The sequence below is a fragment of the Emiliania huxleyi genome, assembly GCF_000372725.1.
Source record: "Emiliania huxleyi CCMP1516 unplaced genomic scaffold EMIHUscaffold_79, whole genome shotgun sequence".
Lineage (NCBI taxonomy): Eukaryota > Haptophyta > Isochrysidales > Noelaerhabdaceae > Emiliania > Emiliania huxleyi.
Genome location: NW_005196094.1, coordinates 474,719 through 495,491, shown reverse-complemented (window position 1 = coordinate 495,491; position 20,773 = coordinate 474,719). Strand labels below are relative to the sequence as shown.

The 20,773-nt window shown below is 66.1% G+C and overlaps 7 protein-coding genes across 7 annotated transcripts; 3 read left to right on the top strand and 4 right to left on the bottom strand.

Annotated features, from left to right (window-relative positions):
- Window positions 1-2,132: 2,132 nt before the first annotated feature.
- On the bottom strand, window positions 2,133-2,876 carry EMIHUDRAFT_54860 (hypothetical protein; the record flags this gene model as incomplete). Its single annotated transcript, XM_005759933.1, has 1 exon — window positions 2,133-2,876. A coding segment is annotated over one exon (744 nt), but the record flags the coding sequence as incomplete, so codon positions are not given.
- A 556-nt stretch (window positions 2,877-3,432) lies between these two features.
- EMIHUDRAFT_465784 (hypothetical protein) lies at window positions 3,433-7,526 on the top strand (the record flags this gene model as incomplete). Its single annotated transcript, XM_005759932.1, has 5 exons — window positions 3,433-4,415; window positions 4,719-5,878; window positions 5,946-6,471; window positions 6,614-6,655; window positions 6,828-7,526. The coding sequence occupies exons 1-5, from the start codon at window positions 3,450-3,452 to the stop codon at window positions 7,524-7,526; spliced, it is 3,393 nt and encodes a 1,130-aa protein (XP_005759989.1). The 5' UTR covers window positions 3,433-3,449.
- Window positions 7,527-7,683: 157 nt separating this feature from the next.
- Window positions 7,684-8,707, bottom strand: EMIHUDRAFT_438593 (hypothetical protein). The gene has a single exon (XM_005759931.1). It carries the CDS (start codon window positions 8,664-8,666, stop codon window positions 7,941-7,943), a length of 726 nt encoding a protein of 241 aa, XP_005759988.1. The 5' UTR covers window positions 8,667-8,707; the 3' UTR covers window positions 7,684-7,940.
- Window positions 8,708-9,145: 438 nt separating this feature from the next.
- EMIHUDRAFT_438591 (hypothetical protein) lies at window positions 9,146-10,094 on the bottom strand. Its single transcript, XM_005759930.1, has one exon. It carries the CDS (start codon window positions 10,074-10,076, stop codon window positions 9,231-9,233), a length of 846 nt encoding a protein of 281 aa, XP_005759987.1. The 5' UTR covers window positions 10,077-10,094; the 3' UTR covers window positions 9,146-9,230.
- A 1,588-nt stretch (window positions 10,095-11,682) lies between these two features.
- On the top strand, window positions 11,683-13,674 carry EMIHUDRAFT_106581 (hypothetical protein; the record flags this gene model as incomplete). Its single annotated transcript, XM_005759929.1, has 3 exons — window positions 11,683-12,573; window positions 12,647-12,787; window positions 12,955-13,674. 3 exons carry the CDS (start codon window positions 11,683-11,685, stop codon window positions 13,672-13,674), a joined length of 1,752 nt encoding a protein of 583 aa, XP_005759986.1.
- A 140-nt stretch (window positions 13,675-13,814) lies between these two features.
- Window positions 13,815-14,171, bottom strand: EMIHUDRAFT_218548 (hypothetical protein; the record flags this gene model as incomplete). The annotated part of the gene is made up of 1 exon (XM_005759928.1): window positions 13,815-14,171. One exon carries the CDS (start codon window positions 14,169-14,171, stop codon window positions 13,815-13,817), a length of 357 nt encoding a protein of 118 aa, XP_005759985.1.
- A 4,898-nt stretch (window positions 14,172-19,069) lies between these two features.
- EMIHUDRAFT_106580 (hypothetical protein) lies at window positions 19,070-20,773 on the top strand (the record flags this gene model as incomplete). The annotated part of the gene is made up of 1 exon (XM_005759927.1): window positions 19,070-20,773. One exon carries the CDS (start codon window positions 19,070-19,072, stop codon window positions 20,771-20,773), a length of 1,704 nt encoding a protein of 567 aa, XP_005759984.1.

Below are 20,773 nucleotides of genomic sequence, written 5' to 3'. Positions count from 1 at the left end.
GTCTGCGCAAGTCCTGCGCAGCTCGGACGTCGACGCGAGCCAATCGGATGCCTTTGATCGACGGATGCGAGCGCGCGCAAGCGCGCAAAACGCGCGGATCTGCGCCTTCGGCCCGGCTGCACCGCCAGCGCGCGGCACGGCGCGCAGAGTGGACGAACATACCAGGCCAGAGTCTGGGGCTCTGCTGCGCAGAGCAGCCGCGCAGAGGGGGAGAGAGGAGGAGATGTGCCCTCGGACGCGCGCCAGTGCTTTTTTAAGATCGTGTTATGATGAAGGAACACTACGGCAACTCTCCGACACCCGCACTCGCCACTCTCGAGGTACACTCTCCCCCATGAGCGCTTCTGCGTCGCGCTCAAACTCGACGTCGCTCGCATCCGCGCGCACGACCGCATCGCAGCTGTGGGCGCCGGCCAATGAGTGCCAGGTGGGTGCTCCAGGGGGGGGCGCCGAGAGTTTGCGAGGAGCATGACCTCGCCAGGCTCGCCACGGCGGTGCAGTTGAAGCGACTGTAGCTGCAGACGCTCCCCTGCTGCTCGGTGTACGAACTCTGTTCACACCGAGCAGCTGGGAGTGGCTGCGGCTATAGCAGACAGGCGAGCGAGCGCTTGTGTGAACCAGCGCACAGCGCCATAGGAGGTATTTTCTTCTCAATAACAAGGCTGTGAACATAGGACGTATTTTCTTCTCAATAACAAGGCTGTGAAGCTCGCACCTCAACCTCTCACAGACCAGCGCACAGCGCCATACGACGTATTTTCTTCTCAATAACAAGGCTGTGAACGTACTCGAGGGCGTCGCCCCGCCCGGGGCTTCGCCCAGCACCACTCGCAACAGCTCTCGCGCGCCGCCGTCTGTGGCGACGCGCAAAACATCAACAACGCTGCACGCAACATGCGTGTCGCGCACTCATTCATGAATGACCGGTCTCAATGCCCCCACCCCCCTGCGCGCGGGCCTTCTAGGCCCGCCGGTAGTCTCACCCCATCCCCAGGGCCTCCAGGGCTCGCACCTCAACCTCTCACAGACCAGCGCACAGCGCCATAGCCCATCGGACGTATTTTCTTCTCAATAACAAGGCTGTGAACAGAGTTCGTACACCGAGCAGCAGGGAGCTCCGCAAGACCGAGGGCCCTCGGTCTTCACAGCGGAGTGGCTGGGGCTAACCAGACAGTGCACACATACAGCGGCAAAAAGAAATCAGCGGGGCGACACCAAACTAAAGTGATGGTTGGTGGTACTCTCCCCTGCACCCGCAGTCCTTCCTATGACATGGCAGGCCACTCTTAAGCCCTACTACAAGCATCAGATCACCCACTTTGGGAGGGTTGACATCGTGAACAGGATTCCGGGAAAAGAGAGGAAAGCGCAAACGACAAACAAAACAAAAATCTCGCTCAAACGACCGAGCGGGAGCTCCCCATCTACTACCCATCATGAGGGCCGGCCAAGCAAAAAAATAATACACCGCTGCAAGGAGAATTTTGCAAGGAGAATTTGCCCGTGCGGGCACACCAAAAGAAGAAAAGACTTACTCAATGCAATAAAAATTGGAAATTGCGAGAGACTGGCCGCGCACTGGCACGGAAACGGGGACAGACGCCTTCAAAAAGATTTTTTGGCGGCTACTGTAGTTCGGTACACGAGGGAGACAGGTCCGCACACGCCCTTGAGTCCTCTCACGCCGACGCCGACGCCTCCGTTGCCGTTGGCACGTCTTCGCTCTTCTCTTCGAGGTCCCCTGCAGAGGCGCCCCGCTCAGCCGACTCGCGGGAGGCCACCGACCAGCAATCGTCTAACCGGGCCACCGTGAGCCGGCGGCTCGCAAACGAGTCGGAGACGCGATCCTCTTCGCCGAGGCTCGCGGAGGAGCGCTCGCCGCCGCCGCCGCACCCGCCGCTGCCGCCACCGCCGCCGCCGCCGGTGTCAGCAAGCTCACCTGACCCTGTCGGCTCCTCGGACAGCTCGCTCTCGGGCAACTCGGACATCCCCTTGAGCCCCGCGTTGATGTACATGTCGAGAGAGGAGCGCCGGCTGCGCCCAGATGGCATCTGTAGCTCGCTGTGTCGCGTGAAGGGCAGCCGCGCCACGATCGCCGTGATGTCGTCTCTGTAGTTTCCCTCGGACCGCTTCCACCGCTGGGCTGCCGCTTGCACGAGCTTGGCACAGCCCTTGGTTGCGGACTCGGGCTCAGACGCCACGATCTCGCACGCCTCCTGGCTCGAGAGGAACTCCCAGACGCCATCGCTCGCAACGATGAGGAAGCGGTCGCCGTCACCGTCCGGGCTGCTAGCCGGCTCGATCTCAAAGCGCGCGATCAGCGGGTCGGCGATGACGCCGTACTTCTTGCACTCGCCGTCACCGATCGAGCGAGACATGGCAAGCCCAACCTTCCCATCCGCCCACACGCGAGAGGGGCGGCCGCCTGGCACGCCCGCCGTCACCAGGCCTCCAGCCTTGCGTATCCTCTCGGACTCCTCGGGCATGTCTGGCTTGCAGTCGACGGTGAGGTCGCGCGCGCAGATTGCGCCGTTGGCTCCGTACCCCATCACCGCCCGGGAGTCCCCCACACACGCCGACCAGAGCGTCGTCCCGTTCAAGTAGACGATCGTGGCCGTCGTCCCGCAGGTGGTAGCAAAGCGGCCTCCGCGCCGCTTGAGGATCTCGGTGTCCATCTGCAGCACGGCACGCACGATGGTCGCCGCCGGGTCGGCTCGCAGCCGCAGCCCCTCCTGGAGGAGGCCGTACGGCAGGGAGCGCATGCACTGCTCCGCAACCTTCTCCCCACCTACGCCATGTCCATCAAAGACGCAGAAGAGAGCTTCGTTCGAAGACGAGTTGAAGGGCCAGTGCGCGACGCCGCGGTCCTGGTTGACCTTGGCAAAGGTTGTGCCACGAGGGCCTGGGCTGACGCCGTGCCGGGTCGCGTTGCCGAGCACATCTGCTAGCTTGCCCTTGCTCACACCGGCCACTGATGATGCGCACGAGGAGGGTGGCGAAGCGAGCTCCTCTGGGGCATGCGCGATCGAATGCCGATGCGTCTCGCCCGGCAAGCTAGAGCTGCTACTGCTGCTGCTGCGGACGGACAGCTCCTGCAGCTCCTGGCGACGCTGGATCCTCCACCTGAAGACGTCCATCTTCGGCGAGCTTTTATCCTCCGTGCACGGTAAACGCGGTAAACGCCCTGACGCAAGTTCTATAGCATACTCAGAAAGGGTGGTTGTTTTCTTCCGTGGTGTACCTGTGTTAGTGCCAGTGCGCGCCAGTCCCAGAAAGAAAGAAAAACCAAGCGAGGGATGGGAGGACGGCACGCCGCCACAACACAGGGATTTTAAGGAAAGAACTTTCCTAAAAAAAAACATTCTTTTCTTCCGTGTTACTGGCACCAGTGTGCGCGCCAGTCTGCCGACAGAGCGTCCCGCGCCAGTCGATTTCTCCCCAGTCGATTCATGGCGCACGCCGCAGCTGCGCTCGCAGATGAGCTCCGCCTCCATGCGCTGGTGCGGGCGCTCGTCGAGGGCACCACCGGCCTCACGCCGTCCTCGGGTGAGAACCATGAGGCTGCTGTCGATTGGGTCCACGGCTCCTTCCGCCACCACCGCTTCGGCTCAACGGACGGGCATGCGGTGTCCCGCGACTACGCGCAGCTCGTCGCGCTCCTCCGTCGCCACTCGCGCCACGACAAGGCCAGCGACCTCGACGCGCTTGCGTCGAAGCTGCTGCGCGTGCCGACCGGGCAGCCGGCAGCGGATGCAGACGCCCGGGCGCTCTCTGCATTGTACTGGCTCGCCGATGCTGCGGCCATGACAGCGAGCGGTCCGGCGCGCTGGCCCAGCGGTCCGCCATCGCTCGCGCCGGTCCCGGCTGCGCCGGCCGAGCAGCTCTCGCGGCCCTCGTCGCCTCGCTGGGGCTACTCGTCCGGCTCTGAGGAGGAGTTGGACGAGCTCTCGCCTGCGCACGGCGGCAGCAGCGGCGGCGAAGGCAGCGGCGGCGGTGGTGGCGAAGGTGGCAGCGGCGAAGGCGGCGAAGGCGGCGAAGGCGCGGGCCGCAGTGAGGATGGCGGCGGCAGCGGCGAGGGCGGCGGCGCGGCGAGGGCTCAGGAGGCGGCGGCGCCGACTGCGAGGGGGCTGAGCGCGCTGGCGTGGGAGAGCTTTGCCCAGGCGGGTGCGTCGCGTGTCCCGCCGGCGGGGAGGAGCTCTCTCGACTCGAGGCGGGTCGGGGCCGCGCCTCGCGGTGGCGCGGTGGCGCGGCGAGAGGCGAGATGGCTCGGCTCTAGGCGGTCGCGTCTAGCCAACGCCTCGATCATGGCCGTGGCGGGCTACGCGGCGGGCGACTGGGAGGAGGTTGCAGCGGACGAGGCCAGCCCCTCTTCCCCGGGCCGCGAGGGAGCGTGCGACGCTTCCTGGCGGCGGCGGGTCCGTCTGAGCGCCGCGGGCAGGAGCTCTGCCTCGAGGTGCGAGGCGAGCGGGGCGGCGGCGCTGTTCGCGGAGCTCGGCCGCGCCGCCTCGGCCGTGTGCACGCTCGAGGCGCCGTCCCGCCTTCCCTCGCCTTACCCTTCCCACCCTCCCGCCGGCTCCCTCTGCCACCTCCCTCTCTGCCACCTCCCTCTCTGCCACCTCCCTCTCTGCCACCTCCCTCTCTGCCACCTCCCTCTCTGCCACCTCCCTCTCTGCCACCTCCCTCTCTGCCAACTGCCCCCGCCGACGACTCCTCGGCAGGCGCTCTCGGACGGCCTGCTCTCGCGGCCCAACTTGCCGACGACGCTTCGCGCGCTCGGCCAGGCCCTGCACGGCGAGGTGCACGAGTGGCGGCGCGAGTGGCGGCGCGAGGCGGCGGGGCGCGGCGCGGCCGGTGGCGCCGGTCGTGGGGAGCGGAGACGGGAGGGCGAGCGGACAGGGCTGCTCGTGCTGGCGGAGCGGCACCGCGGCGTGGCTGGCTGGCGCCGCCGGCTGGCGGAGCTGGCCGCTTTCGCCGCCGAGTTTGCGGCGGTGCCGGCGGTGAGCTGCGTGCTCGGCGTGCGGGCGCGCGGGCCGCACTGCGCCGCAGAGGCGACGAGCGCGCTGCTGTCGCTGCTGCTCGCGCGGTGCGAGTGGCATGAGGCGTGTGGAGGGGAGGGTGGAGGCGGGGAGGGTGGAGGCGGGGAGGGGAGGGGCCTCTACTTCGTGTGGCTGCGCATCCTCGTGCGGTGCCTGCTGGCGTACGCTCGCGTGCTCGGCGGGTGGGTGGAGCGAGGCCGAGCTGCGGCGGGCGGCGGGCGGCTCAAGAGCGAGCAGCATGTCTTTCACAGCTGTGGCTGTGAACCAGGCGAGTTGCGCGACGCGGCGGGCGAGCTCTTCGTGTACCGCGCGGGGGCGCACGCTGACCCCGCCCTCGGCGCGGGCGGCGGCGACAGCGCGGCGGGCTGGGAGGGTGCATTCGCCCTTCGCCCCGCGGGGTGCGTGCCTCTCTTCCTCGCGCCGCTCGCGCCGTCCATCCTGGTGTGCGGCAAGTCGAGGCGGCTGGTGGGCTCGCTCGCGGGAGGGGCGGCCGCCGGGGCGAGGGGCCGCGAGGAGGGTGCGGGGGAGGGGACCGAGGAGGGGACCGAGAAGGGGACCGAGGAGGGCGAGGAGGAGCTGGAGATGCGTGTGAGTGAGCGGCTCCTCGCGCTTCTCGCGTCGCGCCGCGCTGCCGCCGCGTCGCGTCGTGGTGGGGCTGCCGCTGCGGGTGAGGAGCGGCGCAGGGACGGGGTGCAGGCGGAGGGGGAGCCGGCGCCCGTCCCAGGGCTAGCCGGCGACAGCGCAGCGGCCGGGCGGCACTGGCTGGAGCAGATGCCTCACTGGGGCTCCATGCCGCGCAAGGACGACGTGCCGATGGCGTTTGCCCGACCTGCTGAGCATGGGTACCCCGTGGCTTGCAGACCCGCTCGCCCTTCGCCGCGCCCTCACAGCTGGCCCCCGGGCTGGTAGGCACGTTTCCCCGAGCGACGAGCTCTGCCGCTTGCCGGCCTCGCGCCCGCCCCCCGCCACCGACCCGCCCTCGCTCCTCCTCGCGCGGCTGACAAGCCTCGCGACTCCTCCGGCCGACGAGGCTGCCAGAGCCGCCATATTTGCAGAGGCTGCAGAAATTGCAGAGGCTGCAGAGGCTGCAGAAATTGCAGAGGCTGCAGAGGCTGCAGAGGCTGCAGAGGCTGGCGGAGCGCCGCGTAGCAGGGTGCGCTCGATGGCGGTTCGCGAAGCTTTCCTCGCCCCCATCGCGCACTCCTGCGCCCGCGCCGGGCCGCAGCTGCTCCGCTTGCTGCCCGGTTTGCGCGGGGTGGCGCGGCTGCTGCACGCCGTCGCTCTCGCCGCCGAGCCGCGCCTGACTGCGCTTGTGTGCGAGCGGCTCTGCGAGCTCGCCGACCGCTGCCGGCCGTGGCGGCCCGCCCTCCCGCAGCTCACGCGGCTGCTGCGGGAGAGCCTCATCGAGGGCGGCGTCCCGGCGGGCCAGGCGCGTGTCCGCCTTGTGTTGCGTAGAGGCTTGGCTGGGGGTGGGATGACTGAGGGGCAGACGGCCTCGCTTGGTAGTTTCTTAGACACTTCTTAGACACTTCTTAGACACTTCTTAGACGCGGCTTAGACACCTCCCCTGCTTGCAGGCGGGCCGCTTCTCGTTTGAGCTGGCTGACGTCTCGGCCCAGGTCAGGGAGGGGCTGGGCGAGGGGCGGGGCGGGCGAGGGGAGGGGCTGGGCGAGGGGCGGGGCGGGCGAGGGGAGGGGCTGGGCGAGGGGAGGGGCTGGGCGAGGGGAGGGGCGGCCCCCCGGCGGGTGCCGCGCCGCCAGGGCCTGACCCCTCGCCCAGCCCTCGCTGCAGGAGCCGCGCAACGGGCCGCGCAAGGGGTCGTCGTTCTCGGACGCCGTCGACGCGCGCGCCTTTGAGTCGCTCGTGCTGCGGTATGCGCCGCCGTGGCCGTTGCAGCTCGTCTTCACGCCCGCGCTGCTCTCGCAGCAGCAGCGCGTCTTCGCGCTGCTGCTGCGCTTGCGGCGCGCGAAGTGGTCCCTCGAGACGGTCAGCGTCGGCGCCGGCGCCGCAGGAGGCCGCTGCGCAGGCTCGACTCCGCTCACGCGGCTCTGGTGGACGCTTCGCTCCGAGCTGCTCCACGCCGTCCACCACATCCTCGCGTACGTCACGCTCGCTGTGATTGCGGCCGAGTGGCGATCCCTCCTCGACGGGCTCCCCGCCCTCTCGAGCGTGGACGCCTTCGCCGCCGCGTGCGCCCGCCTCTACGAGCGCATCGCCTCGCGCTGCTTCCTGGAGCCGCAGCACGAGGCGGAGATGCGAGCCGTCGACGCCATCCTCGCGCTCGCGCTCCGGCTGCGCGCCCAGCTGAGTGACGACCTCGCCGCGCTACCCGCGGTTGCGCACGCGGCGGCGGCGAGGCGATGGCGCGCTGAGCTCCGCCGCAGCGTCCAGCTGCTGATGCGCACGCTTCGGCAGCAGCCGGAGGGGCGCCCCCTCTCCGAGGCGCTCGACTTCAACTCGCACTATGGCGGGAGCGAGGAGGAGGCTTGACGCATGACGCGATGACGGCGCAGCGACTGTGATGTGTTTAGCCGTATGTTTTTACTGTATGTGATCCGACTTTAAGAGAGCGCAGAGCCGCGCTGGGAGAGCCCACAGCCACACACGCGCTCTATTACTTTATCGTTGAGTCTTGTGTCAGTTGTCTCTCTACACCCGTATATACAGCGTGGTCCGTGGTATACTGTTAGCCACTCTCTCAATAGCACAGGACCAATCGCGGTCTCTACACACCAGCGCCCTGACTGCGGGCAGATACAGATAGACACAGGCACACAGTTTACAGATACACGGGACATCGTCCTGGTTTTCGTTTTGAGCGCGCCGATTGAGAGACTGAGAAAGTGTTGATTCGAAGATTCGTCCATGGTGAATGGGCCGAACCGCGGCCTGGCTGGCCGCGACTCACGCCTGCGACGCTGCCGTCCAGGACGCGGCGCGCCGCAGTGCCCGCGGAGGCGAGTTCTCCTCGAGCGAGAGCCGCCCAATCTCAAGGTGCGCACTGAGCGAGTCGCGCCGCCGTCGCCGCTCGAGCCGGTCCGCCGCCTCGGCCAGCCGCGAGGAGAGCGCCGCGGGCGTGCGGACGATGCCGTGCGCCCTCAGCTCCGCCGGGCTCGGCCGCCGCTCGAGGCTGTGCGTGAGCTGGTCGCGCCGCATAGCGTGCTCCAGCTGCTCGGCGGCCTGCGCGAGGGAGGGGCTCATCGCCGAGGCGTACGAGTGCTTGAGCACGCCGCGCTGGAGGAGCTCGGACGGGTCGGGCCGGCTCGTCAGCCGCGAGACCACCGCCGCACGCGTCATCTCCCGCTGCAGGGCCTGCTGCGCTGCCGCGAGCCGCGCCGAGGTGTGCGCCCCAACCGGAAGGATTCCCAGCGCCTGAAGCTCGCCGAGCGAAGGGCGGGCGCCCAGGGTGTGGTCGACCGTGTCGCGCGCCGCGTCGATCCGCACAGTCGGCGGAAGCAGTGCGCGCAGCTCTTTGCAGGTCGAGGTTAGGGCGAGGAGCGCCTGGGGCCTGCGTGGTTGCGAGGCGAGCGTGCGGACGAGGACCGTCAGCACATCCTCAGGCAGGTCGTCCACCAGAGCCTCTCTGTCTGACCGGTGCGCATCTCTGTTCGGGGACGCTGCGCTTGACATGCCGCGCGCTTTCCTCCCATCAGTCCAAAGTGTCCAGAAGGCGGGCGAGGTGGCGGGCGTTGGAGATTTAACGAGCGGCGGCGTGAATTGAATTGGAGCGCTCGGTTTGCTTTTGAGGCACCCCCGCACGCATTTTTTTACCGAGGCGGTGCCCGGTGCCGAGCGCAGGCGGTGCCCACAGGTCGGACCTAAAGGAACCGCAGTGTAGATTCCTGGGCGAGGGTGATGGATGGAGCCTCTTTCCCGTGACGCGTGAGCCTTGAGGCTTGAGAATGGTGTTGTTTGTCGTCTTGTGTGCCTCTCGGCCCTCGGTGGTACAGTCGTAGTGCCTAGTAAGAAGGAAGGTGCTCGGGTGCTCGATGCAGCGAAGCCGCGCGCGATGGCTCGCGCGCGCGCGCGCCGCGGCGAGGCGCGAGATATGCAGATATCCAGCCAGGATCCAGCTCCGCTCCCGCGGCGTGTGGATGGTGCGTGGAGCGTGGCGCTGCTGATTGGAAACCAGAACTCCTGTCCCACCGTAACAGGTGTAAGGCTACAGCGAGCGAAACACGAGACCCTCACCGCTCACGCCGCTCTCCGGTCCTCCCAGACGGGCTCGCCGCGGTGGCTCGACCAGCGCACGCGATCCATCTTGTACGGCACGTCGCGCGTGTTTCCGTACAGGTACGTGCCGTCGGTGCCGCACCCGCGGTCGTTGACCCAGAGCGCCCCCTCCCAGAGGTGCAGGTGGTCGGTCACGACAATCTCGCGGCCGAGGAGCGGCGAGTGGACCAGCGCCGAGGCGGTCGCCATCTCGCCCTCGAAGTGGCCGCCCACGCGCCGCCAGAACACGTCGCAGCCGGGGATGAGCAGCTCCTCTGCCAGGTCTCGCTCCGCGTCCCAGGCGACGGCGGCCGCGTCACCGCTCGCCGCGCGCAGCTTCGCCTCGACCTGCTCGGCGAGCCGGAAGATCTGCATCCGGATCTCGCCGTCGGCGGCCGAGCGGCGGGCCTCCGTCGGCTGCAGCGTGTACAGCCGCTGCCGGAAGGGCCTCGCCGGGTCGCCGTTGAAGTAGTAGTTGGCGAGCACGGCCGGGCGCTCGAGCGCGAGCGGCTGCAGGTGGCAGTGGATGTGCTCGTGGCCGCCTCCCTCACGCGGCGGCCGACCGGCGCGCCGGTCCTCCAGCGCCTGCTCGAGGTTGTCAAAGTGGCCGCAGAACTGCGACAGGAACTCGTCAAAGGCCAGCCAGCGGGACTGGTCGAGCTCGGGCGCGGCGAGAGCACTGCAGCGCGGCGGCGCGGCGGCGCGGCGCAGGGCAGCCCGGGCCTGGCAGCGTGCGAAGCCTCCGAGCTCGACCGCGGGCTGCAGCGCAGCGCTCGTGAAGGCGACGGCGGTGGCGAAGATCAGGAAGGCCGCTTGCGTGCAACTCATTGCATTCGGGGTATTTTGTCCTTGTGAAAGAAAGAAAGAAATCGGCGAGGCCGGACGGAGAAGCCTCGAGGGGTGATGTCGAGTGAGGATGTACGTCGTGTGCGTGTCTGGTGTTTGGGGCGCTCCGCTGCTAGGGGAAACCTGGAGCGCGGACTAACCCTCGCGCCTCGGAGACCCGTGTTTACTTTAAGGCCCTTTCCCTGCGAACGTCCAATCATCCGGCCCGCTGGGTGCGCTTCTGAGCTCCCCGGCCCTGGATGTGCGGTTACTGATTGCACTCCAAGTGCTCCAAATTTAATTGGGAGGACGGCACGCCGCCACCACACACCTTGTGCGCCAGTCGCGGGTTGGGGCGCGACATTAAATTCTTTTAGTTAAGAGCGTTGGATCAGAGAGTTTGCTCTCTCTCTAGTGATTCCAGGCGCGTAACGAGTACTAGCTCCACGAGGCGCCCCGCAACTTCCCGAGAAGTAGCCTCCTCGCTCGGAGCTAACATAGAAGTTCACTTCGCGCGAATGCACACATTCGACAAAAACGAGTGTTAGAGTTGTTTGGTATTGCTAATAAGTTTTTTCAAGGTTTGCCCGGCCGGGTTGCTGCGCAAATCTCGCGCTGCGCTAGGGCCTAGGCTCAGAGCGAGCTCGCGCTGCGCTAGGCTCAGACGGCGTGCGCGGGCCGCCGGGGTGAGGACCCCACCTCCTTTGGCCTTTATACGCTTTTCTCGCCGAGTACTATCTATAACTATTTCTTTTTGCGTGCAACTCATTCGGGGGTTATTTTTCCTTGTGCGCCCGGTAGTTTATCTTTGCTCGGCCATACGTCATGACGGGGTAGTTAGGGTAGGTCTGGGCCCTCCCGTCGTTTTTCCCTCTCTTCACGCCGATTTCACAGCAGGAAAATTTGTTGCTCCCACAGCAGGAAAAACATTAGGAAAATGAGGATTGGTGACGCTCTGCCGTCGCATCTCAGGCGGCATGCTCGAGCGCTTTGCAAAGATCTTCCCCCCTTGGCTTGCGCCGAATGTTGGCCCAGGCTTCACTTCTGTTAATGGTTCGATCCTCCCCAGAGTCGAACTGGCAGCCACTCGCACCGAGGAGGCGAGGTGTGGCTACGTGACCCAGAAAAGGCCAGAGTCAGGAGCAACCCTCGAGCTGGGTCGCTCATATACTCAACACGCCCCCACGACGCAGCACGAGGTTGCTGCTGTATCTCCGATACCGCCGTGTTTCGAGGTAGGGCAGGCGTTCCGGGACGCGAGTTCCCCCGGGTTACCTTGGGCACTATTTTCGATCTTTTTCGTAGCTCACACACGAAGGGACTCAAATCTTCGCAGACGGCCGTCGACCTGGGAGATCTCACCGGAGGTACCATGTTAATGGTTCGATCCTCCCCAGAGTCGAACTGGCAGCCACTCGCACCGAGGAGGCGAGGTGTGGCTACGTGACCCAGAAAAGGCCAGAGTCAGGAGCAACCCTCGAGCCGCGCAAGAACTTCTTTTTGTGGGCCGGTGTTGTGGCCCGTGTGTGTGCCGGTGTGTGGCGCCGTTTCGCGGAGCGCGAGGTCGGCGTTTTGGTTTATGAGAAGCTGAGGCTGACGGGTGCCACCGATGCGGATCGAGCCATTGGCCGCCTCCTCCCACCTCCACACCACATCCTCCGGCCTGCCCGTCGTCTACGACGCTGAGGCGCTCGAGACGTACTTCTCCACGCCCGACGGCGCAGAGGCGCTCACCGGCCGGCTCGGGAAGCTGGCACGAGTCACGTCGGGCCTCGGCGTCCGCGTCGGAACCACCTTCCTCGCGCTGCTCGCTGGGCTGGCGCCGCCGTCCGTCGGTCCGACGGCGCTGGAGGACGCGCTCGCGGCGTCGCCGGTGCGCGAGGCCTTCGAGGAGCTCGGCCCGACGTTTGTCAAGTTCGGCCAGGCACTCGGCTCCCGTCCCGACCTGGCTGGTGAGCGGCTCGCACTGCAGCTGCGCGCGCTGCAGGCCGAGATGGCTCCGTTTGCCACCGCCGACGCGAGGGCCGTGATCCAAGCCGAGTTCGGAGAGGTTGCGGCCGCGCCGCTGCTGCGCGCGCTGCCCGCCACGCCGGCCGCCGCCGCCTCCATCGGCCAGGTGTACAAGGTGCAGCTGCCGCGGGGCCGCCGCTCCCTGCGGCGCGGGCTGCGGCGGCCGCCGCCGCAGACGCTCGCCGTCAAGGTGCTCCGGCCGGACGCGCGCGCGGCAGTCGCCGCCGACGCCGTGCTCGCCCGGCGGGCTGCGGGCGCGCTCGAGTCGCTGCGCGTGCCTGGCGGGCGGCGGCTGGTGCGTCCGGCGCTGGTGGCTGCGGTCGACGAGTTCTTTTGTCGACTATTCGAGGAGATGGACTACGAGCGCGAGGCGGAAAACATCGCCGAGTTCAACGCGGTCTACGGGCGCCGGACCGAAGCGCGGCGGCAGCTGGGCCGCGGCGGCGAGATCGTGCTGCCCGTCGCGTACTCGCCGTGGTGCGGCGAGCGGGTGAGTCGCCGCGGCCTCGGGTGAATTGAGTGGGCAGCAGCCTTCCATGAACCTTCTCGGAGCCTGCCGACAGGTGATCGCCATGTCTTGGGTGGACGGGTCTCCGCTGGTGCCTCCGGACAGGAGGGCGGGCGGCGGTGCAGACGACCTGCCCGCCGCCCTCGCCGCGCGGCTCGCCGGCCGCGTTGCTCTCTCTCCGGCCCGGGCGGAGGAGGTGCGCCTGGTGCGGTGGGGCGTGGCCTGCACTCTCTCGCAGCTGCTCGTCACCGGCGTGATGCACGCAGACACGCATGGCGGCAACTTGCTCAAGGCGAGCCCTTCAAGCCGGCGGATCTGATCGGACTCTACCACCCTGACTCAACCTCGCTTAGCCTGCTCCAGGTGGCGCCGCCGCCGTCGCCGCTCGACGCGCTGCCGTGGGTGCGGCCACGGCCGGCTCTCGGCTACATCGACTTCGGCCTCGTCTCGCACGTGCCTGTGCAGGTGCGCGAGGGCCTCGTCTGCGCGGTCGCGCAGCTGCTCTTCGCACGCGACACGGCGAAGGTCGCTTCCCTCTTCGGCGAGCTGATGCTGCTGCCGCCCGCCAAGCTCGACGAGCCGGCCACGCGCGCCGCCCTCGAGGCCGCCCTCGCCCGCGCCGCGAGCAAGTTGCTCGACTACCCGCCCGGCGCAGCGCTGCCCGAGATCCGCTTCGATGCCCTGGTGGGCGAGGTTGCCGCGATCGCGCCTGCCTTCGAGTTCGAGCTGCCGCCCTACTTCCTCAACAACGCGCGCGCGCTGGCGAGCCTCGAGGGCCTCGCGCGCGCGGCGGACCCGACCTTCTCCATCGTCGAGTCCATCTACCCTTTCGCCCTCACCACTATCCTCGCCGGAGACGCATCGCCGCTCATGCGCCGCACGCTCGACGACTTGGCGACCGACCCCGCGACGGGCCGCGTCTCCGTCCGAAAGCTACGCAGCCTCGTCGACCAGCTCGCGGCGCTCTCGCGCAAGCCACGCCTCGCCGTCACGCTCGACGTGGTGCGCACGCGCGGCGGCCGCCGGGTCATCCGCCGGCTAGCGAGGCAGGCGCTGCGGGGCCGCGGCAGCGCGAAAACATAGTGTCACACTGAGTGTGCGGCCCGGTATTTGCGGGCGAGCCTGGCCAGGTTTGTATCAGGTTTACCGTATAACGAAAAAACGACGGGGACGACACGAGCCGGAATTATGGAGATAACAACCTAGCTAAAGAAACCCGGACGTCATATCCGCTTTTTTGAGCCCGGTTCCACACCCGTCGACACACGGGTACAGTTTAGGTGATCGGCAGCCTCAGAGGAGTGGAAACTGATCCCCGGCGGGCCCTTCGCGACCGACGCGCGCGGCAGACGGCTTCGGATAGACATCGGCTCGGCTCCTAGCGGCTCGCAGAAGCAGCGCGGTCGCTCTCTCTCCGTCACGCCGTTGCGCGGTTGACGCTTTTTCGGCGCTCGCGGCGGGGCGGCAAAGCTGACTTTGAGGCCAATCAAGCCGGCCAAGGCCCCCACGGCGACGGCGCAGACACCACTCATGGCGCCGGTGGCCTCGGAGGCGGCGGAGATGGCGAGGTGTGCGCACATTTTGACGGGTGCGCCAGGCAGTGCTGGCGAGGCGCCCGCCGTTGACTGAACACCTTCTCGCGCGGCACGAGCGGCGCGCGGCGCTGCTGATGGGAGGAGGCAGTCACGGCCCGGACGGGTGCTGGCCGGTGGTCATCAGACCCGCGTCGTCACCGTATTCGGCGCGCAGTTCGGGACTGAACACCTCTCGAGGCGCGGCGCTGCAGCTGCAAAGTGATTGGTGTGCATCCGGCAGAGCCGGCGCGCTACGGCTTGCGCCCGTTGTCCAGACGCGCCGTGCCGCGCTCGCGCGCTCGCCGGATCAGCGCGTGCGGCAGGAACGATGCCGGTGTGCCAGTGTGCCGGTGTCGCATGCGGTGTGCCAGCGCGCCGGGTCCAGCGGACAGCAAGTTGTGTGTGGAGCGGGCGCGCGGTGGCCGTGGCGAATGTGAGCCGGCGCCACTCGCAGCCTGGTGTCGAGGCGCACTGCCTACTGCCCGTCGACTCAGCCGTGCGGCGGGGTATCCGTTTCTGTGTGTCGGTGGTGGTGCGCTTGGCGCGCATAGTGTGCGTGGGGTCTGTGTGCGTGTGCCACTCGCTCGCTGCTGCTGGATGCAACGTTTCCCGTCGTAGTGTGTTGGGCGGCCCGTCGTAGTGTGTTTGGGTTGCTGAAAAGGAAAAGGCGAAATCAAAAGAGCGCTGCGTGACTCTGACTCTGAAAGCGTGGGCCTCCGACGAGATCCGAAAGTTGATCGCTGCCCGATTAGGGTGTGTGTGCGAGGCTCGTCGGCGTGACAGCGACACGATCATGCTTCATCCCGGGCCGCCGATGGCCGATAAGGTTGCCCTAGGGTGGGAGGGCCCTGCGCGCGTCGTCACGCGGTGCTCAAACGCCTCGCGGCGGTGCTGGCACGCAGCCCGCTGCCACGGTGCAATATGCACAAGCCGGCTCGCGCGGCCGCGATGCTGTTCTCACGCCGCGCGATTGGCAGCAATCGGCAGCGCGAGTGTCAACGCGCAGCATAGCCTCGGCAGTGGCGGTGATGGCGCAGCAGGCGCAGCAGCAAAGGCCATGCCCAGCTCCCTCTGCGCCACCGGAGCGTAGTGCGGGTGTGCGCGATGCCATCCCCGTGGGCGTCATCAACTGTGCGCTGGTGGCGAGCCTCTGTGGTCCTCAAATGGCCCTTCTGGCGCTTCGATGCCGCTGCAGCCGCGGCGCAGCTCGACGCGCACGGGCAGCTGTGCTCTCACAGTATGCCATTGCTACACACAGCCTATGGGAGGGTGCACACTTTTACCGGATCCCGCCGGGATCCCATGCTGGTGTGCGATGCTGTTCGGAGTGCCACTCGGTGGTAGCTGCGACGCGAGCGCTGCTGGGTGTGCCAGAGGCCAGCGCAGCATCCTAAGATCGAGCCACACCAGTGGCCCTGTCACGCCGGGCGGAGAGGGCCGCGTTTGAAGCAGCACAGGGAGCCGCACACTTTTACTTCGCACGTAAAAGTGTGCACACACCGGTGTGCAAGCAGGAGAGTCCACACAGCGTGGGTCGGGCCCAAGTGAAGGGCTAGCCTGTGGAGAGCTCAATGCACACACTACTGCCTGGGCCGTATCCACTAGACAGGCCACATAAGGCGAACGGCGTGCGCACATGGGGCACCCGAGATCAACCAGTAGTGTGCGCGTGCGTGCAGGCCGGGTAGGGCTCCTCTAGAATCGGCGCACGAGAAGGGCGGGAGTACCACCTTTCTCGCCCGCTCAAAGCGCGCCTGGCCGTTGCGAAGCGAGCGCCGGAGACCCGCGAGGCGAGACGCGGAGCGGGGGCCCATGTCGGGGCAGCGCGTGTGCGCGTCCCGCTCACGGCTCAGGCGCCAATCCGACAGCATGACCCACGCCTAGCTTGAGAGCAATGCAGATTATGCCCACTCGCAGTCCATCATAACGGGCCTCTTATGTTCACCCGACAACCTTCCGAAGCGAGAGCTGGCAATGCGCCGTCCGGGCTTGTGCGCCTAGGCGCGGCAGTCAGCCGACTATCGGCGGTTTGGACTGGCTCTCGTCAGCTGCACGCGCGCCCGGGTTGAAGCGGGATGGAGTGGTGACACCGGGCGGTGCGTCAGGCTACCCGACGACGTTGGAGTCACTGTCACACGTCGCGGACAGCCTGCACACACGGCGGGGCCGGTGCGAAACGGGTGAAAAAGAGACTTTGCGGATTTCAACCGACTATGCGGGTTTTCGTGCAGGTGGGGTGTCTTTCCTTCTCCTCCTCCGTCCGTTTGAAAGCGGCCAATGTCCTCAAAGATAGAAAACACACAAAGGGTTTTGCAGCATAGCTGCATAGGCACCGGGTCTGGCAGCACCGGCTCAACGCCGCGCCCCGCGGTCGGTGCAAGCAGGGAATGTTCCCGCTGCTGCAGCCTCCAGTCGCGGTGCGGCCTCCGCACTCTCGGCGTTCGCCTCTCGCCCTGCTGCAGCATCCGTTCTCCCATCTCTGGCTGCCGTTCGCCGAGCGCCTCCTCAAAGCATGCGAGAATCTCGTCGCTCTGAAGGTCAGTCTCGAGCACGTCGTCAGCAGCGCGGATGCTCGCCAGCACGGCCCGCCGTCGGTCGCGGTCTCGTCTTAGTTCTGGCAGCGTCGGCGCCGACCTGCTCCCGCGCTGGCCACGCATCATCGAGCAATCGCGTAACGGGAGGCTCGCGCTGGCTTTTTGCGGCTTTTTGGACGGCTTTTTTGGATTCTCCCGCCCTCCCACCCCTCTCTTGGGTTTTTTCAGCTATGTTGTTAGATATGACATGTTCCGTGTTCCTTTTTAGATTTTACCCATTCTGCCATCTCACACAGTTAGAGCTGTTTAACATTAACTTTGGGCCTAACAGTTGCGCTAGTGTTGGCTGAAATCCTGAACGTTGTTCAAGTGTTCACCACAGCCCATGCTGTTACTGTTTGTTACTGTGGCGGATCTATGTGGTCTGGCGTATGCCAGGCTGCGGGTCCAAAGTGTCCCGGCGCGGCGCGCGCCACCGCCCCCGGCGCGGGGCGGGATGTCAGTACGTGAGTACGGTGTCCCTGTCCCTGTGCCCCACTTTCTTCTCCCGCGTCAGTCCCTGAGAACTCCACTACATAGCGCCACCTCGTGAGCTGTCCTGTGTGAGCTGTGTGCTGTGTGTCCAGCAGTCCGGACCCGGTGCTACGGCCGGTGACAGTGCGCCTCGTGTCGGCTCCCGAGCCAATCGTGTGCAGCGTGTGTGTGCGTGTGGACCCGTCCTCCATGCTAGGAGGTGTGTAACACTGTCTGACTGACTGTTACTGTTGTTCAGCGGCCAGCAAGCAGAAAATGGCAAAAAACCCGGGTAAACCCCGAAAATACCTGGGTTTTCCCGGCTGTTTTCGGGTATTACCCGCACTGGACGCTGGAGATCGTCGTGGGTCACTGCCAGGCCTTCCTTATTGTTGTTCAGCCGGCCTAACGTTAGCTACTGTTGTTGGGGAGCCCAACTGTTGTTCTGTGTTGTTACTTGTTAACACTAGCAACACTGTTCAGCTCCCACAACGTTAAACAGCTCTACTCACAGTAGAGAGGTGTCCGTATTTATTTATTTGTTTATGCTTTAGATCCCACATTCGCGATTCACCCCCTTGGAGTGTGAAGGCTTCGTAGCCCTCCGGTCTACTACGCAGGATCGAAAAAAAGCAAGCGAGTGTTCGCGATTCGGAATTCGCGGGAGACGGGAGGACGACGACCCCGGCTAGTCGCCGACCACACCCACGTGTGACACAAAGACCCCTGCACAAAGATCGCACGGGCGGGGACCTGTTCCCTTTTACCCATCTCACAGTCGAGGTGTACGTTGTATTTATTTATCTCTGTGGATCGCTGCCATCGTGTATGCCTGTCTGTGCCCTGTGGGCGCCTGCGCCCGCCGCCTCCTGAGCGGGGTTCGGCCCCCCCTGTCTGAAAACAAAACAAATTCGAAAGCAGCCAAATTACTGATCTAAACGAATCTGAAAGCTGCCGTGCGGAAACCCTTGTTCACAGCCGACCCGAAAACGCCACCCTTCCCCTGCTTCACCCCTGATGCTGCTTCATGTGCTGATTCCCCGCGCCCCCTCCTTGCGCCTTGTGCCCCCACCTTGGGCGTCTTTTCTACTCCCACGTGAGGGTCGATTCCGCTAGGACTCCACATGGCCCATACGTGTACTCTCGTGAGTGGTCGATTCCGCTACGACTCCACTGTCCCATACGTGTAGGGGGGGGGCGCCGGGGGCGCGGGAGGAAGCTGGCGCACCAAATCGCACGGTGTTATGCATCCGCAGTTATCTCTAGCAGTGTATATACACTCAATGCTGTCTTAAAAGGTCCGACCTGCGGGCACCGCCTGCGCTTCGGCACCGGGCACCGACTCTCGGTATATACAAAATGCGCCTGCGGGCGGACCCTCACAGCTCAGCACGGGCGGGGACCTGTCCCTTTTTACCCATCTCACAGTAGAGGTGTCCGTATTTATTTATTTATTTACAGCTCACAGCTCACAGCAGTGTATAATTTATGTGTGCCAATCCTGGGTTGGTTGTGCAGTCGGCTGGCGGGTCAAAGGGGTCCCGGAGTGGCCGAGGGTCCGCCGGCGTGGTGCGTGTGCGACGCCGACCTGCGGCCGACGCGGACACACGTGCGTGCCACTGACTGACTGACTGACTGACTGCCTCGCTCGAGCGAGCTCGTTCGTTCCTTGCCCTAGTCCTTGCCACGCCGCACGCGCGCAGCAGCCAGCCGCACGGGGGAGCCCACGATCGCCGCCCGGGGCCCCTCGCCCACACACTCTCGTTTATGTTAGCTCAGCTGCACGGTAGCGGCCCCCCCCCAAACTTACTTGAACCCAAGTCCCAAAGTTCCGGGCCTCTCCCGACTATTGCAATAATGGCCAACACGCCTTTCGCCACGCCGTCTCTCGACCGCGAGACGCTTGATCGCGCCATCGTCCAAATGGGGCGTCCTGAGGCATGGAGTCCGCTCCTGCAGCGGCTCAATGACGGCAAGCCTCTTCGCCTCGGAGTCTTTGGGGCCTCTGTCGCACAGCATGGTGGCTGTCTTGACCAGCCCTACAAGCGGTGCATGGAGTTTGACGGTGTGAGCTTGGCCGAAATGTCATGGGGCGAGCCTCGTAAGCGGCCAGTCAAGGGCTGGGCTGTTAGCCTTCTCGAGCACTTCAATAGCTTGTGGCCGCACCCGCAGCACCAGCTCAACAACAGCGCACTAGACGCCACGCCTGCGCAGGCAGTGCTGCCCTGCCTCTTCTCACATTTTCCAACTCAGCTCGATATGGTGGTCCTTGAATTTGGCTCGATGGCGCAAAGTCTTGACCGCTTCGCTGTCGAGGCCGTCGCGCGCAGGTTGCTGATGATGCGCCCTCGCCCGCTGCTCCTCCTCCTCTCTGTGCACGCCTGGTGCAACATGGCGAAGTCGCCTGGCACACCACCCGCTCTTTTCCGCGAAGGAGATCGAATCGGGTCGATGCGCTATCCGAAGACGCCGTGGTCGGTCGTCGAGGACGAGGCGAGTGCGGTGTGTGAGCGGTATGGCCAGGCGTGCATCTCTGTGCACCGTGCGCTGATGCCACACGTCAGAGCAGGCGCCACCGGCTTCAGCATCGATGACATTACCGGCCCAGACTGCCTGCATCCAGTCAATGGCCGGCATGGCCTGCAGTACGTCGATCAGATGCTGCGGCATTATGTGGACCGCGTGCGGCTTGCCTACTCTCGGGGCGGCCGCGGAAGCGGAGCTGCTCGCGCGCCACCGTGGGACACCAGCGGCGGGAAAGCGGGCAGTGCGGCCTTTCCCACTCCGCTGCACCGGCGGAATTCTGTCTCGCCGCCCGCGGCTCGCTGCTACTCCTTCTTGCAGCCGACAGTTCAGAATGGCCGCCTCAACCACCTCTTTCAAACGAGGCAGCCGATCGGCTGGCAGTCGGCGAGCTGCGCCGCTGCCGGCGTGTGGCACCCGACATCGGTGCCCACGCGGCAGCCTCCGCTGGCCGGATTGCCCGGCCGGAGGTACCACTCCGCGGGAGTGAGTGGCGGGGAGGGCTGTGTGGCGCGCGCGCCTCCCGGTGACGAGTGCCCGGTGTCTCGCTTCGCTGCTCGATTACCCGCCTTCTTGGCGACCAAGCCGCAGGGCTGGTTCTTTTGCCGCCGCGCGCTGAGCCGGAGCGCCAAGATCAGCCAGGGCGTGGTGGCACTCGAAGCGGGGGCGACCCTGCGCGCCGTGGTCGACACGCGCGTGCTGGAGGGCGAGGGTGCCGGCGCCGCGGACAACAAGAGCGCGGCTGTACACCTCGGCTTGCAGTACCTCGCCTCGTACGAGGGCATGGGAAAGGTCGAGCTGCGCTGCGTCAGCGTCTGCTCGTGCTCGACCCACATGCTCGATGCGCATCGGCCAGAGGAGCGCGCCTCCATCTACATCACCCACAACTTTCCTATTTGGGGCGCAGTGGCGCGATGCGAACTCCAGCTGCAAGTCCTCAACGCCAGCTCGCCCGGTGGCGGCACCAAGTTTAAGGTTCGCAGCCTCGTCGTCACGGCGAGCGCCCACAGCGACGCGGCGCATGACATACGTAAGTAG

Coding starts and splice junctions, on each gene's coding strand:
- EMIHUDRAFT_438593 (XM_005759931.1), bottom strand. CDS start 8,666: ATGTCAAGCGCAGCGTCCCCGAACAGAGATGCGCACCGGTCAGACAGA.
- EMIHUDRAFT_438591 (XM_005759930.1), bottom strand. CDS start 10,076: ATGAGTTGCACGCAAGCGGCCTTCCTGATCTTCGCCACCGCCGTCGCC.